General features: G+C 50.4%; 1 protein-coding gene across 1 annotated transcript in view; it reads right to left on the minus strand.

Annotated features, from left to right (window-relative positions):
• Positions 1-16071, minus strand: part of GREB1 (growth regulating estrogen receptor binding 1) — an 81764-nt gene that overhangs the window by 7758 nt on the left and 57935 nt on the right. The window contains 8 exon segments of the mRNA XM_036874090.1: positions 233-407; positions 1287-1491; positions 3915-4076; positions 6302-6444; positions 7799-7957; positions 10212-10269; positions 10271-10315; positions 13098-13720. Of these exon segments, the coding sequence (XP_036729985.1) occupies positions 233-407; positions 1287-1491; positions 3915-4076; positions 6302-6444; positions 7799-7957; positions 10212-10269; positions 10271-10315; positions 13098-13720 (1570 nt within the window).

The raw sequence follows: 16071 nt of genomic DNA on the forward strand, positions 1-16071 counted from the left end.
ATATATTGCATTATTTTCTGTATGTATTACACCTCAGTAACGTTTTTTAAATTAAGAACTCAAAGTAAAGCTTGGAACGTGAGCCCACCACACGCAGGGCTCTGTCCACTGCACACCACACCTTCCAGCATGAGGCGCCCTCTGGGGTCCTCGAAGGGCGGACGAGAACCCCCCACCGAGAAGAGAGCGCGTGCACTTGTCTTACTGGTGGGGTGAGCGTGTGGGCTCTCACCTGCTTCTCTCCCCAGCACCGTCGACGTCCACCACGTTCCACATCACGCAGGAGTCATCAGAAATCACGATGAAAGGCCAGATGTCCTGCGGCTTGATCCCCAGCTCCTCCTGCCGGTTCCGTTCCAGCTCCAGGTTGTGGTAAGACAGCTCCTTGATCAGGAAATGGGCGGCGCCTGACACGGGCAAACGACCCCGACTCAGGTCAGTCCCAGGCCGACGACCAGCCAGGACAAAGCCCCAGTGAGGAGAGAACGTGACGGAAGCCCATCGAGGCCCCCGCCCCGCCAGCTCCTGGGGGTCCTGACCTGTAGCCCTCACCCACCCACTGTAGGCTGTTGACTTGGCAGAATTCTAGGGCAGAAAACACTCCTCTCCAATTTGCACACACATCGCCTTCTCCTTGCTTTTCTAACAGCTGAGAACATGAATAAATCAATAACCAAGCATCGAGGACAAAAAGAATAGTCACATCAAAATAGCTTTAAACGCCAAAAAGCTTAATGAGAAAGGTCTTTCATCTCTACGCGGACAAAAACTGTCTCTCGCCATCTGCCTGTACGAGGGTGCGGTCAGCAGCCACGGCGGTCGCTGACCTTCAGCACACGCTGAAGGGAGTTCAGGGTGGCGATCAGGAAGGAGGCAGTCTGTGCTCTGGGAAAAACTGGCAGAACAGGCCTTCAGAGAGTTAGGTATTTTTCAGGAGGCGATTTTATGAGCCCAATTTCTTGCCTCGTCTCCCATGTAGAAAAGCACGAAAACCACTAACAGAGATATCTGCTCCCAGTGACCAGCGGCGTTCCTCTGCCAACAGGCGTGCCTGGCTGCGTGCATCTCCCTTCATCAAAACCCCATATACACTGACCTCCCCCCTTATCTCATTGGAGCAGTTCCTCAGAGCTATCTGACAGGCCGTCTCCCAAGCTCTAGTCTTCATTTTGCCCCAAATAAAACTTAACTCACGACTCTCCCATTGTGCATCGACATCTAGAACATTCTCTCAAGTCTCCATTCACAGAAAGTTTACAGAGTGGGGCACGTTTAAAAAGGCCTACCAACTCCAGCGCTGTTGAAGATACTCGGAAGCACCAGCATGATGTGGTTGGGCCAGTATTTCTTATAAATCGCCATTTCGTACTCCTTGACAACTAGCACGTGCAAATGGTTGGCACCATCCATCGCGTGGTACAGGTTAAAGAGCCCGTGCTCGTGACGGCCAGTTGTGGGAGTGAACGTCGGGCTTTTTATGTATTCGTGACTCTGCAGAGCACGGGCATAAAGAAGCAAGTGTTTGTCAGCATGGCCACAATTATTCCCCTCCCTTTAAAATGTGACTTTGCGGGGCTTCCCTTGTGGCGCAGTGGTTGAGAATCTGCCTGCCAATGCAGGGGACACGGGTTCGATCCCTGGTCCGGGAAGATCCCACATGCCGCGGAGCAACTAAGCCCGTGCACCACAACTACTGAGCCTGCACTCTAGAACCCGTAAGCCACAACTACTGAGCCCGCGGGCCGCAACTACTGAAGCCCGCGCGCCTAGGGCCCGTGCTCCACAACGAGAGAAGCCACCGCAATGAGAAACCCGTGCACTGCAACAAAGAGTAGCCCCCGCTCGCCACAACTCGAGAAAGCCTGTGTGCAGCAACGAAGACCCAACACAGCCAAAAACAAATAAATAAATTAAAAAAAAAAATGTGACTTTGCAGCCTCTTCCATCAAAAGATGGCATCTATTTCCACACTCCTTGCATCTGGCTTAGCCTTGGGACTTGCTTTTATGGATAAGATGCAGTAAAAATGACAGCGTGCCAGTTCCAAGCCTGGCCTCCAGAGGCCTGACACATTCTGCCTTCTCTCTGAACCCTCCCAGGAAGAAGCCCGGGCTAGCCTGCTGGAGAAGGAGAGGCCGCAGGGAACAGACACGGGCATCCCTAGCCCAGCCAGCCCCCCGCCAACCTGGTAACTAACCTCGGACACAAGTGAGAGCAAGCCACCCCAGGATAACCACCCAGCAGAACTGAGTCCAAACTGCTGGCCCACAGAATCAGAAGCTAAGTACATGCTTGTTCGGAAATGGTTTGTTAGGTGAGCAAAACTAACAGGTATATATCGATTACCCAAATTCATTAACCTCTCCTATTAGCACCCAACATCGTGCTCTGAGTACACGTTATTCCTGTATGACTTAAATCCCTCTATTGTAGCCATACAGCCTAGCTACTCATACACTCAGGCTATGAATCTTTTATATAAATAACTGTGTTTTCTTTCACTCTTTTCTCAGCAATAGGTTCCGCTGGCCAAGCTTCCAGCTAGGTCTTCCGTTCCTTCTCGATTCCTCAAAGTACTTGCTACAAAGCTGTGCATACAGCTGATGCTCATAACCAGTTCTTTTTTTTTTTGTAAAGTTATTTATTTATTTATGGCTGTGTTGGGTCTTCATCGCTGCGCGCGGGCTTTCTCTAGTTGCGGTGAGCGGGGGCTGCTCTTCATCGCAGTGCGCGGGCTTCTCATTGCGGTGGCTCATCTTATCGCGGAGCACGGGCTCTAGGCGTGCGGGCTTCAGTAGTTGTGGCATGCGGGCTCAGTAGTTGTGGCATGCGGGCTCAGTAGTTGTGGCTCATGGGCTTAGTTGCTCCGCGGCATGTGGGATCTTCCCTGACCAGGGCTCGAACCTGTGTCCCCTGCATTGGCAGGCGGATTCTTAACCACTGCGCCACCAGGGAAGTCCCTCGTAACCAGTTCTGATGGGAACCACCTGGAAAAGCTAGTGGAGTAACTGATAAAGGCTCAAGCACCTTATAGTAAAGGCCTCACTGCCACTTTACAAATGTTTTCATTCTTGATAATAGCCTGCTGGGTCTGCAAGGCTGGGTTCAGCTCTGGGCATGCCTGGCCCTCTGGAGAAGGAACAGCAGAGCTGTACACAAGGTCCTTGGGGCTGGGGCTGGGGCTGGGGAAGGGGCGGCAGGTTGACTCTGAGGTTGTCAGGCTGGAACTGTCAAACCAAGCGCCCCTAAGAATGGCGGCCAGAGAGACGATGGATTATTAGGAACAATCTCCTCGGAAGAGAGATTTCTCCTTTAGAGATATACGTTGAAATATTTACAAATGAAATGACGCAATGTCTGAGATTCGCTTCCAAGTAACACAGGAAGGCAGGTGAAGAGAGATGGCTTGATGAAGCAAGACTGGCCTTGAGTGAATAACCGCTGAGGTTGGGTAATCAGCCCTGGGGGAATCATTATACTATTCCGCCATCTTAGCCTGTTTCAAATGTTCCACAAGAGACAGCATGAAAGAAAAGATAGTGGAAGGGACGAACATTTACTGGCCCTTGTTATCTTCCAGGTACTGTGCTGGTGCCTGACGTTGTTTATTCCATACAATTCTCACCACAAGCTTTTGCAAGAGTTATTATTGCCCAAAGCTTACAGATGAGGAAACTGAGGCTGAGAGACATCAAGTGACAGCATGACGTCAAACGTGACTCAAATTTGACTCTGAGTGACCACAAAGCCCATGTGCTCCCCAGCCGCCTCCAAGTTCAGTCACCATGTTCGTCTCTCCCCGCCACACCCCACCCCATGTGCCCGACTCATCAAGAACCACAGTCTCTGGGTCTCCAGCTCAGAGGTCCCTTGCAGCCACTTTGATCTGACCCCCGGGGACTCGAAGCCAGTACCTTGTCCGTGACGAGGGGCAGCCGCATGCTCTCCAGCTGGCCTCCGGGTTGGCTGAAGACAAAGTGGTGCTCCTTGGACTTGGGGATGATGAAGTGGAGCTGGATCTCCTCTCCTAGCATGGAGTAAGAGAAGGCAAAGGCGTGCAGGGTGGACTCATAGAGCTGAGGTGCGAGGGGGAAAGCACAGAGCTTGCCATCAGAGTCTGGCCTGACTTCCCAGAAGAACCCAGGCCCGCCGTGGCCATGACTACACAGAGGTCGCTGCCACCTCTGCCCCAGGCTGACGCCAGGACACGGTGTGGACGCCCAGGTCTCGCGAGGGGACAAACACACCTGAGGCCACACCCACTCGGCCAGCGGCTGCTCCCGTCCTGGTGCTGACCGTGCTTCACCCAGCAACGCCACCTCTGCCGCCCAGCCCTACCCGACGCTGGATTCGACCCAGAGGTGCGCTGGGTTACCAACTAAAGCATTCACGTGCCAGATCACATTTTTAATTGTAACAAAGGTTACCTTCCCACCATAGGTAATATGTGTAACAGCATAGTAATAAGACAGTAACTGTGAACTTGTGCGCGTCTATCTCACGCACCACGTCCAGGCCCCCTCCCGTCTCCTTGGCGTTAAAATTAACAATCTATGAAGCAATTAACAACCCTATGTCCTCACCCGCCCTTGGTGGACATGGAAACTGACACCCACGGGTCTTGGGCTCACTCCGATCCCCAGTCTAGCCTCACCTCTAGTCACTTTGTCCAAGGAGCCCTCCCCTCACCCAGTCACCGTGCCCGCACTGCTCTCTGGTGCGACCCCCCAGCCCAGCTTTTCCCAGGCCACGCTTATGCCTCCTTCAGTTCTCAGCTCAGGCGTCCACAGAGGGGTCTTCCCTGACCCTCAGCCTCCATCTGACAGCCCCTCCTGCAGACGTGCAGCTAGCCTGTGCTGTGCCCTCCCAGGAACCACGGGGGCCAGGGGAGGGCCAATGCGGGCTGGGACACACCGGCTGTGAAGTCCTACTGTGGCTCTACTTTGAGAGCAGAGATGAGGGAGAAACAGATTCTGACCTGGGGAGGGAACACAGAGGGTCGTAACTGAGGAATCTCCTAAGACTTCCTCTCAGGGAGCCTTGAGCGATGAAGGAAGAAGAAGAGAACAAGCAGAGGCAGGGAAATGCCAGCAGGGGGCCAGCGTGTACCCCTCAGTGCTCCTCACAGGGCCTGGTTTCATGTCCCCTGAAAGTGTGGCCCTCCAGACCCAAGCGCTTGCACACAGACCTGGCTCGCCGGCCAGAGCTCAAACCCACCCTCGTCCTTCTCCCTCATGCTTCATTCATTCCTTCACTGCAGACCCTGAAGTGACCAGGGACTGAATGAACCCTTTGAGTCTCTCCAGGTCTTTAAATTTCAAAATCAAGACAATGTTTTTCACTTATATGTTTCTCTGCCTTGAAAGAAAAGCTTCATCTCCGAGGGAAAAAATGTTAGGAGAATTATTCTGCAGCAAATAGGATTTCTGATTATTTTAATCCTTTGAAAAACCGCTCATATGTATTTTCTAATTTCGTCTACAGTAAAATTACATCGTTTAAAAAAATCTGTGCTAAAAGAAGACGGGTGCTACTTCAGTGGAAGCTGAGCTCAAGGTCGAGCAGATTCGGGAAAATTAAAGCTACTGTCTGCTGTTTCCCTCTGTAAAGGGGACAGACAGAGCAGGCCAATGCTCTTGCCACCTTTGGGCCTTTCTGGGGCATCCACTCATGTATATATGAGTATGTAAGTCGTATAGAGAAGTATAAATTAACTCATGCTGTGATAGCTATCAGTGTAGGTAAAACAATGTTGTTATCTTTTTGTTATTTCTTGGATGATTATTCATTTGGGTGTAAATCCTGACAGCAGTGGAAGGCCTCCTACTGATAGGACAATAGTGAGAATAAGGGTTGTGATGATGGGTATTTTATTTCATGCGTGTGATAGTGATAATATGGTGCTGGCTGAACCGTAAATAAATCATTATGATATGCATACTGACTGGAATTGATTTGACTTAATGAGCTATGTACAATTAATAAATATATGTACTATGTAATACCAATGATTTAATGTAAATGCTTATAAGCATGGGGTAAATAAAGTACGATTATACATATTATGTATTGTGTACCATATGATGTATATGTACTTGTATACGTGAATATACATATAATGCATGAAGTACGTAACAATTTATGGGGGAAAAGTATGTAAAAACAAAGTTTGCCGCACAGGTGTCTGACTGGCTCCCATCAGCTGCTGCCCCCTCCTCCTCTTTCCCCAATTGGGTCTGAGATGAAAAGAAATACTAAGTGTAAAATGGGAGGTGCCGCTGGAGCGGGGGCTCCGTCCTACCTGGTAGCGGGGGTGGAAGCCCATATACTGGTGGCACTGCTCGCAGTGGTGGTACGTGTTGTATGCCGCGTACTTGGAGAGCCTCATCCGCGCCGTCTGGCGCCGCACGTAGAGGTCCTCCGGCTTCCGGTGTGTCCCTCTGTCTGCACGAAATCCCCAGCATTAAAGAACAGCAGGAGGCACAGCCCACGTTCTCTCCCCTGCTTACTCACAGGGAACCACGGTAACAGGACTTTGTGCGATCACCTCTCACCTATCTGCCCCAAGGTGACTCAGCTGGTCAGAAAGGACAGAGTCTCAGTGGGATAAACTGAAGGCTACGTTCACATGGCGTCTTATGCATGCGCCTATGCATGGTTCATAAACATATTCAAGGATTCGCTACGTGACAATGTAAATCGATCGCCAACATAATATGCAAATACAGTAAACACATGAATCACCTCCAGGTTTTCAAATGACTTAGCAAAATTAAGATTTTAACAGTCAACCTCCATTTGAGAAGGTCTGCTATGTGAAGAAACCTTCAGTAAAAGTGATCTGCTTGGGCTTCCCTGGTGGCGCAGTGGTTAAGAATCCGCCTGCCAATGCAGGGGACATGGGTTTGAGCCCTGGTCCGGGAGGATCCCACATGCCACGGAGCAACTAAGCCCGTGTGCCACAACTACTGAGCCTGCGCTCTCGAGCCCGTGAGCCACAACTACTGAAGCCCGTGTGCCACAACTACTGAAGCCTGCGTGCCTAGAGCCTGTGCTCCACAACAAGAGAAGCCACTGCAATGAAAAACCCTTGCACCGCAACGAAGAGTAGCCCCTGCTTGCTGCAACTAGAGAAAGCCAGCGCACAGCACGGAAGACCCAACGCAGCCAATAAAATAATAAATAAATAAATAATAAATAAAATAATCTTTAAAAAAAAAAGTGATCTGCTCTGAGAACAACGAAGATAAATGGTTGGTTTGACAAGGAGACCGGTGAGTATTTTCCTCTCACGCTGCATTCACCAAACTTCCCTAGTCAGTGCTTATAATCACACCGGCCACTCATGTCCGATGTTTCCTGCCAGTGACCCTGAAACCCAGCAGGGTCATAATACTGTGGAAGTTAGCAGTCCCTGAAGAAGGAGCGAGAAAATGAGAGACCAAGGGCAGAAAGGGAAATAGGTGCATTTTGTTACAATCCAAATTCATAGAGAAACATACAAGTCTTTTTCCTCTATTGACCAGAACCTTCAGAATACTCCGATCATGATAAACCACCAAGAGGGTCCTCACCGTTATTCAGCACCAACCGAGCCGTGAGTCTCCCCTCGTGAGGTCCGTGAAGAGCCCTTCCTGCCAGGTGAGGTGGTGACCTCAGCTCTCCACCAGGCACTGTCGGTTCACTCACCACCACCAGATAGATAAGTTCATCACTAACAAAATTCAGCTCATCCCTTTAAGAGGTTATTCCCACGTGCTCTGGAAGAAGGTGGCAGCAAGAGATTTAAAAATCTGACCTTCGTTCTTTATGCTCTGATGGTGTGAACAGATCAGACTGGCATCCTCATACTTCGGGTCGTGAATAATGTAGTCAAAAGGCAACTTCTTGAACAGCTCCAGGTCCGGCCAGGGGTCACTGAGCTGGAGGTAATGCCAATCTGATTCTTCTCTGAGGTCTACAGGATCAGTAGAAACACAGATATATGACAAAACAGGAAGTGAGAAGGATTTATGTCAAATGTGCACAAGGATGATGGTAGGAGTGGAATTGATACTGAGTCTACAGGTTACCAGGGGAACTCCACTGGATCTCAAATACTCTGACACCCGTCCCATTTTTCAGGATTGTTCTAATTCGCAAGAAGGTGCATTCAGATCTATCTCTATCCAGACAAACAGCCTTATGCTGTGTTTCCTATGGGATGGGGTTGCTCTTCTAACTTACACTGACTTCCACTCCTGGCAGTATACCTACCCCTGGGCTCTGGGCTTCTCCCCAGCACCATCCCCCAAATATACCACACTGGTCCCCACCGCTGGCAGAACTTAATGTAGTTCTCTCTCTTGCTCTTATATCTAAATGCTACCCAGCCAGTAAGGCCCAACTCCTATCACTTCACCTCTAGAAAGCCTCTCCTGAATGCTCAGGTACACTGGTTTCTCCCTTCTGAATGCCACCACTACTCATGGCCCAATCCACATTTTCACATTTGCAGTGTATCACCCTACATTAGAATTGGTGTAGTCTACAGTGCTCACTGAATGCTTGTTGGCTAAAAGGTAAAAAAAATCTAGTTGGTCCAACTCAAACTTATGTAACATATTGATTTACATCAATTGATCAACATCATTTACATCATATTGATTTTACATATTTGATATGACATATATATAGTATAGATGATATTGATATATATCTATATATCTATATCAATGTATCCTACTATATATATATATATATGGGCAGAGTATATGTCCATAAGAAACGGAAAAAATAAGGAAAGAAGAGGGAGAGGAACATTTATTCTGTATTTAATAGGTGCTCAGTGCTTCATATGTGTAACATCCGTTAATCTTCACAACATCCTGTAAAACAGAAATTACACACATTTTGCCAAGGAGAAACCCAAGGCAATAAGAGAGTATTTAAGAAAATGAGGCTTTGAAGTTTAACAAACTGGATTCAAATCCTCTTTATCATTGGTATATCCAACAAAATGAGGAGACAGAAATTCAGACCTGTTGACTTTCATTTGTAAAATGGTTTCAGACTGTGGGGAAACGGTGGAAAGCTCAGAGTTTCGATGAAGAGCCTCTTTGCCTTCTCCTTCAAAGGAAAGAACAAGGACTGGATGGGCTTCCTTGGTTCTAAATTTTCTCCAAGTCAAACACAGCAAGCGTATCTAAAAAAGTTCTGTGTATCCAAATGACAGGATTTCCTTCTTTGTCAAGGCTGAATACATTGCCAGTATATACTCCATCGTTATCCACTCAACTGCTGATGGACTTCTGTTCATTAATGGACAACATATGGTTGTTTCTATATCTTGGCTGTTGTGAATAACGCTGCTGAACACAGTAACTATGTGAGGTGATGAATATGTTCATTAGCGTGATTGCGGTGATTACTTCACAAGGTATACGTGTATCAAATCATCCAGCTGTACAGCTTAAACGTACATAATACAAGTTGCTGTTACAAGCTTACTGGGGCCCCTTCTCTAACACACGACTCCTTACACAAATCTTCATCCCCAAAGCAATGGATTCCTTTACCAGACCAAGTTTCTGAGCCACTGGAGGGGCGTTGGAAGAGGAATGGAGGAGGTATTCTACAATAAGCATGAACAGCTGTTCAAAGAGTCTTACCTTAATCAGGGTAAATTCTGTTCTGTGAATGAGAAGAAAAGGCTATTCCCTGCATAGCATATGTTTCCATTTTGCCCCAAGATGTTGACCTATGCGCTCAGGAGCCTGAGAGGGAAACGTTCCCCTGATGGACAACCCCGCTTTCTAGAGGCAGCAATGAAATCTAGTTTGGTTCCAGCTCTGCCACCTCCCAGCTGGACCCCTGAACATGTTATTCCGGAACCGAATAACAGTATCCATCTCGTGGTGTGGCATAGGAAACGAAACGTGGTGATTTACGTAAACCATCTAGCACAGTGGTTGACGTTTGTAAGGTGCGCAGTAAACAGCAGGTATTTTTAGTATCGTAATTTTATCTCCCACCAAGGCCTCCCAGGCTCTATTCTAGGACTGAGCAAAATGGCTACAAGGTTAAGATAAAAGCAGCCCTACAAGGCCCTTGGGAGGAGTCAGATCATTAATCTGAGAATTCCATCTTCAAAGTAAAAGATACAGCGGAAGTCACTTGAGAAACCGACTAAAGATGATTCCAAGCCCAAGCCTCATCAGCAGGTAACTCACTGATATTGATCTCTTCTTCATCGTAAACATCCACTTCCGTCAGCCGAATGAGCATTCTGGGACAAAATGCTGAGGAATTGCAGGTAGGCGCCTGTCTTCCCGATCTGTAGAGACGGCAAAACAGGAGCCAGCCTCAGTAAGCCCTGCCTACGTGCAGGTGCTGACTGAGCACCTCACATGCCTCCACTCCTCCACCTCTTTTAACCATCTCACCTAATGAAAGGAGGCTGGGGGGATGCAAAGTCATTTGAGGGAAAATGTGGCCTGAAGAAGCATGGCAGGCAGACAGATGAACTCCGTGGGCAGGAGACCCACCTGCTTATAAATCATTGCAAATGTCTTTCCAGATTTTAACTGGCCACGTTGTTTAAGCTGTTAGAAGTAGGACTCCATCAGGAGCCGAACAAAGGTTGCTTCAAAAAAAAATGAACTGACATTTCAATAATGTCTTAAAAGAGTCTTGCGTAATTGCAAATTGCTATCTTATATTAACTGATATAGCTATAGTAAGACAACAAAATTCACTGTGCGGGACATAAAAGGCTGGCATCACACTTCTCTCCTCCTAAGGCCAGGAAAAGAAATAAAATGATTTTTCTCTTCTTCCTTCTCTTTCTTCTTGTTTTAGACAGTCCCCTGCCCCCTCAAGCCCAGCACCAGGCCCGTATACTATTGGTCTGAGTTCACTGAGTTCACAACTGGTTACGTGGGTACCTGTGGGCTATCCTCGCCTCCCTCCACCCTGGTGCGCTAAGAATGTGCTCTCCAAGTTCTTAGCTCAACGCCTGGTTCACAGCAAGTATTCGACAAATGCTGATGAATGTAAATAACTATTTTTATTTTTTTGGCGGTGCGCATGGCATGTGGGATCTTAGCTCCCTGACCAGGGATGGAACCCACACCCCCGGCAGTGGAAGTGCGGAGTCTTAACCACTGGACTGCTAGGGAAGTCCCGGAAATAACTAACCCGTTTAAAAATAAAATATGAAACACAACTGGGGGAGCTTTAGAGAAAATATATGCAATACATATAATTGACAAAGGATTAAAATTTATAATCTAAAGAACAAAGCCAAAGAAGAAGAGTCAAATGGACTGGGCTTCCCTGGTGGCTCAGTGGTTAAGAATCTGCCTGCCAATGCAGGGGACACGGGTTCGAGCCCTGGTCTGGGAGGATCCCACAAGCCACAGAGCAACTAGGCCCGTGAGCCACAACTACTGAGCCTGCGCACCTGGAGACTGTGCTCCGCAACAAGAGAGGCCGAGACAGTGAGAGGCCCGCGCACCACGATGAAGAGGGGCCCCCACTCGCCGCAACTAGAGAAAGCCCTCGCACAGAAACGAAGACCCAACACGGCCATAAATTAATTAATTAATTTAAAAAAAAAAAAGTCAAATGGACTAAAGGAAAAATAAGAGAAACAAAACCAGAAAGTCACTGTAAAAGAAGTACCAATGACCAATAAATATATTAAAATATATTCACCCTTACTATTATACTAGAAATATACTATTTCTCCCCTATCAAAAAGGCAAAAATTTTTAAAGATTGATAACATTCAGTAATGTGAGGGGTATGGAGAAACCAGGAATCCTTTTTAAAAAACATTTTATTTTTTCCTATTTTTTTAACTTACGAAAAGCACTATATACTCATTTAAAAGTTCAAGAAATACAGATCAATAAAAAAGTAGAATGGTCACAAATTCCAGTCCCCCCCGCCCCCAAGCTCTCCTATCAGGGATTTTTTAGATATTTTCACACACGCAGACACATACACACACTGATTTTTTTCATAATTGATATGACACCATGTATATATTATTCTGCAACTTGATCTTTAAAATGTAAATATCTTAGAGAAATTTCAGTGTCAGTATATAAAGATCTACTGAATAGTTCAAACTTTCTGTGGCTGAATTGCATGATATCGTTGTGTTCAAATATATTCAACCAAACTTGACCAATGCAACTTAAGTTGCTTCCAGTCTGTTTTTTAACTACTGTAAACAATATAAAAATGAGCATTCTTATACATATTTTTGTGGGTTTGTGTTTCTTGGGGTAGGTACCTGGCAGGGGAATGAACATTCGGTGTGAAAAGGAAACATGTCCTGAATTGGGACAGTGATGATGGTGGCGACAGTAACAATGCTTTCCAGGGGTCAGGCCACGTTCCAGGTGCCCTACAATTATCCTCTTGTTTAGCACTCCTGTTTTTGTGATAGAGGGGCTATCATCTTCCTCCTTCTCAGATGAGGACAGTGAGGCAGAGAGAAGGCTGGAACCGGCCCAGGGCTCCGGTGATGTTTTAGTCCGAATCCAAGCCCAGGCAGTTCACTGTAGGGCACACCCTCCAGCCCTGCCCTGTCTGGCCGAGCCCCCTCCCAAGACCCCAAACCAACCTCGTGCGTCCTCCTTACACGCTCACGACACCCGACACTCACACCGCCCAGGTTTCTCCACGGTTGACAGGTGAAACGGTCTTTTGTTGTCAGAAAAACACAAAGAGCTGGGAGGTGGAGACAGGTTTTCCTCACCTCCCTGTTCAGTTTCACCAAAATCTTGCAGGGCAGAAACAGGCGTTGGCCTCCATTGTCAGAGTGGGAGGGAACCGCAGACTGGCCATGAGGACCGAATGCAATCACGTGGGAAATGCAGAATCGTTGTCTGAAGGAGCAAGAAGCACCCGCAGAGAACTCCTCCACCCACACACCACGCAGAAGGAAACTGGGGTCAGACGATGGAGGTCACCCAGCCGTCCACCTGCCCACTTAGGGCCATCCGAGATTCTACCGCGGGAAGGCAGGTGTGAATAAGCCCCAAACCTGCCTCTGGGCGCGAACACAAGCCCCGCGGAGCCCGGGCGCACGGGGCGGCACCCACCTGGGGGGGCCCGCTGAGCAGCAGCCGGCGCGGGTGGAAGCCGTCCACGCGGCCCTCGGCGCGGCTGCCGTAGTCCATGTGGCTGGGCCGGGGCACCGTCCACTGCCGGTAGTACAGTGACTGCTCTGTGGACGTCATGGTCTTGCTGAGCAGGGGCCGGAACGAGCTGGCCCACATGACCGAGTGCGAGGGCAGGAGCGAGGAGGCCTTGGGAAGGCCGCTGCCGTCGGTGGACGTGACCATGTCGTACACCAGCTTGGGCAGGAAGACCACAGGCGGCCGCCGGCAGGCCTTGCTCGCGGAGCACTGGGCGGCCTGCAGGACGAGCGGGCCGGCGGCGGGCATCGCGGACGAGGAGGGCGAGCCCGAGGAGGACGATGAGGGCGCTGACACCTGGATGCTCCACTGGCCGGTCTTGAGGCCGGGGGCCGGCTGGGGGCCCGGCCCGGGGCTGCGCCTGCTGATGACCGCCGGCGGCCCCCGCCCGGCCCGGAGCCACTGTCTCTCTCCCGGGGCCCTGCCCTCCTCCGCGGGGCCGCAGGGCTGAGGCGATCGGGCCCGGTCCCCCCGCGAGGGCCCCGCCGGCTGAGCCTGAGCCGGGGACTCGCCGCACCGCGCTGAGCCTGGGGAGAGAGGGTCCCGTCAGTCAGGGCCCCGGACCCGCCGCTCCTGCTTCTGCAGCACTAACTCCCGTTTACCTGCAACGACTGGGAATTTCCGTCAATGCCGTCCCACCTCTGGTTAAATACAGACTCTGTCCTTCTGACAAAGCCAAGAGGCACCGCGGGGAGACAGCCAGCACGGCTCCCTGGCCCCGTACACGTCGCAAAGGCCTCTCCTCTGCACCCCCCGCCCGATCTGTTCCAGAACCCTCACCTGCAGCGCCCAGCCTACACTCCCGCTTCTGTGCAGGTGGGTCCTGGAGCTCCGATCTCCCCTCTGCACAGCACAGTGGTGCTTCTGGTTCAAAGCAGCAAAACTCACAGGACTGAAAAGGCTTGACTCTAACGCTACAACCACTTAACTTCTAGAAGAACTCAAGACGGAAAATGCAGTACGCACAGCCGCTACCCAAACACGGGGTTTCTTTTGCCCTTTTCCCCACGTGGACCATGTTGAAAGGCAAGATGAGTGTGGGTCCCCGGACACCGAGGAGCAGCGTTGTCTTTTGTATCAATCCAGCCACATCTGCCTGGGGCACGCGTGCCAGCTCCGAGCAACCCCGAGGACCTCAGGCGCCACGGGAACCACATCTCTGTCTTAGCTCTGCTGTTTTCCCGGAGACGAGGGGAGCTGCCTCCCAGGCCACCCTCCCCAGACCCCGCCCCACGACACTTGCTTCAGCCTGCCTGCTGCGCACCACACCGCTCAGCCAACCTCCCCACTGGATCCCAGCTCCCCAGCAAGGCTCTGACTCAGCCCCGCGGCCTGCGTCTTGCTTGGTTACAGGCTGCTCGTGGACAGAGGAAATGCAGCAGCGGCCTGTCCCCCTAGGCTAAAGGCCTGACTCCTGCTAAAATGCCTCTTCCCCGGCCAAGCCACCCGAGGTGATCAGCTCAGAGGCAGCGGACGAGCTAAGGACCAGGGTCGGGGAGGCTATGAGGACCTGGGCATCTGGCCCGGGGGAGGGACAGGTGGCCACAAAGGACGTGAAAGGGGCATGAGGTTCCAAAAGTAGACCACGGGGACCCAAATGTTTTCACCCACGTGCTAGGTTGTGAGGCCCAGACTGGGAGGACCCGGAGGACGGAGATCCACAATGATGCTTCTCTCCGTCCACCGGCCCTGACCTCAGTCATTCTGCCCCGGTTGAGTCCAGGGGGACTGTCAGTCTATAAAAGAGCGACCCAGCCCCTCCCAGGCTGACTCGTCTGACCCCGCCCCCCGCTCTTGACTCCTGTGGCCAAGGCTCCCCTCCCTGGACCTCCTGAAATGTGGGAGTTACACCGAAGGCCACAGGAAGCATCTCATCAGCGACACGGGAAGCATCTCATCAGAGACACAGGAAGCATCTCATCAGAGACACGGGAAGCATCTCATCAGAGACCCCTAAGATCCCAGGACCCTCTGAGGAATTATAAAAAGTCACCTCACCGGAAGGGAAGGCTGGCTGGCAGCCTGGGCAATCTACTCCACCTGAAGACACTGCACAGACCTGCGTGTGCCAGAACCTTCTAGAAAGCTGTCAGCCCAGGATCAGAGAAGAACAAAGCACCACATCTCTCTATTCTAACGGCACAGATCATCCACTCCTCAGGTGCCCCCCTGGTACCCTGGGCTCCCTCTAGTGCTTGGGGCAGAAGGATAACAAGCTGCAGCATTTGGCTTTTCTGACCGACTCTAGCCTGTAAATCAGACCTTTCTTCTACCACAGAGACCAGGCTCATGTTAAGGAGGCCTCGTCTCACTCCCTCTGTGCACACCTGTGAGGGAGAGCCCCACCACCGGCCCACTGTTATCCGTGGGCAGGTGGGGAGGGGGAAGGAGAAAGGAAACCAAAGAAGGCCCCAAGCCAAACGCCCGGATGTGCTCCGACCTTTGCAGCCACGCCCTGACCCTGAGCTGTAACCCTGGGACCACTCACTGCACCCAAGCACCACACACGCCTTCAGGCCCCAAGCCTCCTCTACCTGTGAAGTCTCCTCCACCTGGAATACCTTCTCCTGCACTGGAAAGCCTTCTCCTGCAAGGCCCAAAGGCCAGCTGCTCTCTGAAACCTGCAGAGATCACACCCTACCCCTAAATCTGCCCCACCTGAGACAAAATTAATTACTTCCTCATATGCATAACCGTAACACCTCACGGGTGTGAATATGCGTGCAGAAAAAATACAGCAGCCCCTACTGCAACATAACCTGGTCCAAAGGAACAATGGTTTCCTTGAGAGCAGGTCCATATCTAATTGGTCTCTCAATGCCCTGAGCCAGGTAGAGAGTAGGTTCTCCGTAAATGCTTGTGGTGGGAAGACATGCGA

The sequence above is a fragment of the Balaenoptera musculus genome, chromosome 13 (assembly GCF_009873245.2).
Source record: "Balaenoptera musculus isolate JJ_BM4_2016_0621 chromosome 13, mBalMus1.pri.v3, whole genome shotgun sequence".
In the NCBI taxonomy this organism is placed as follows: domain Eukaryota; kingdom Metazoa; phylum Chordata; class Mammalia; order Artiodactyla; family Balaenopteridae; genus Balaenoptera; species Balaenoptera musculus.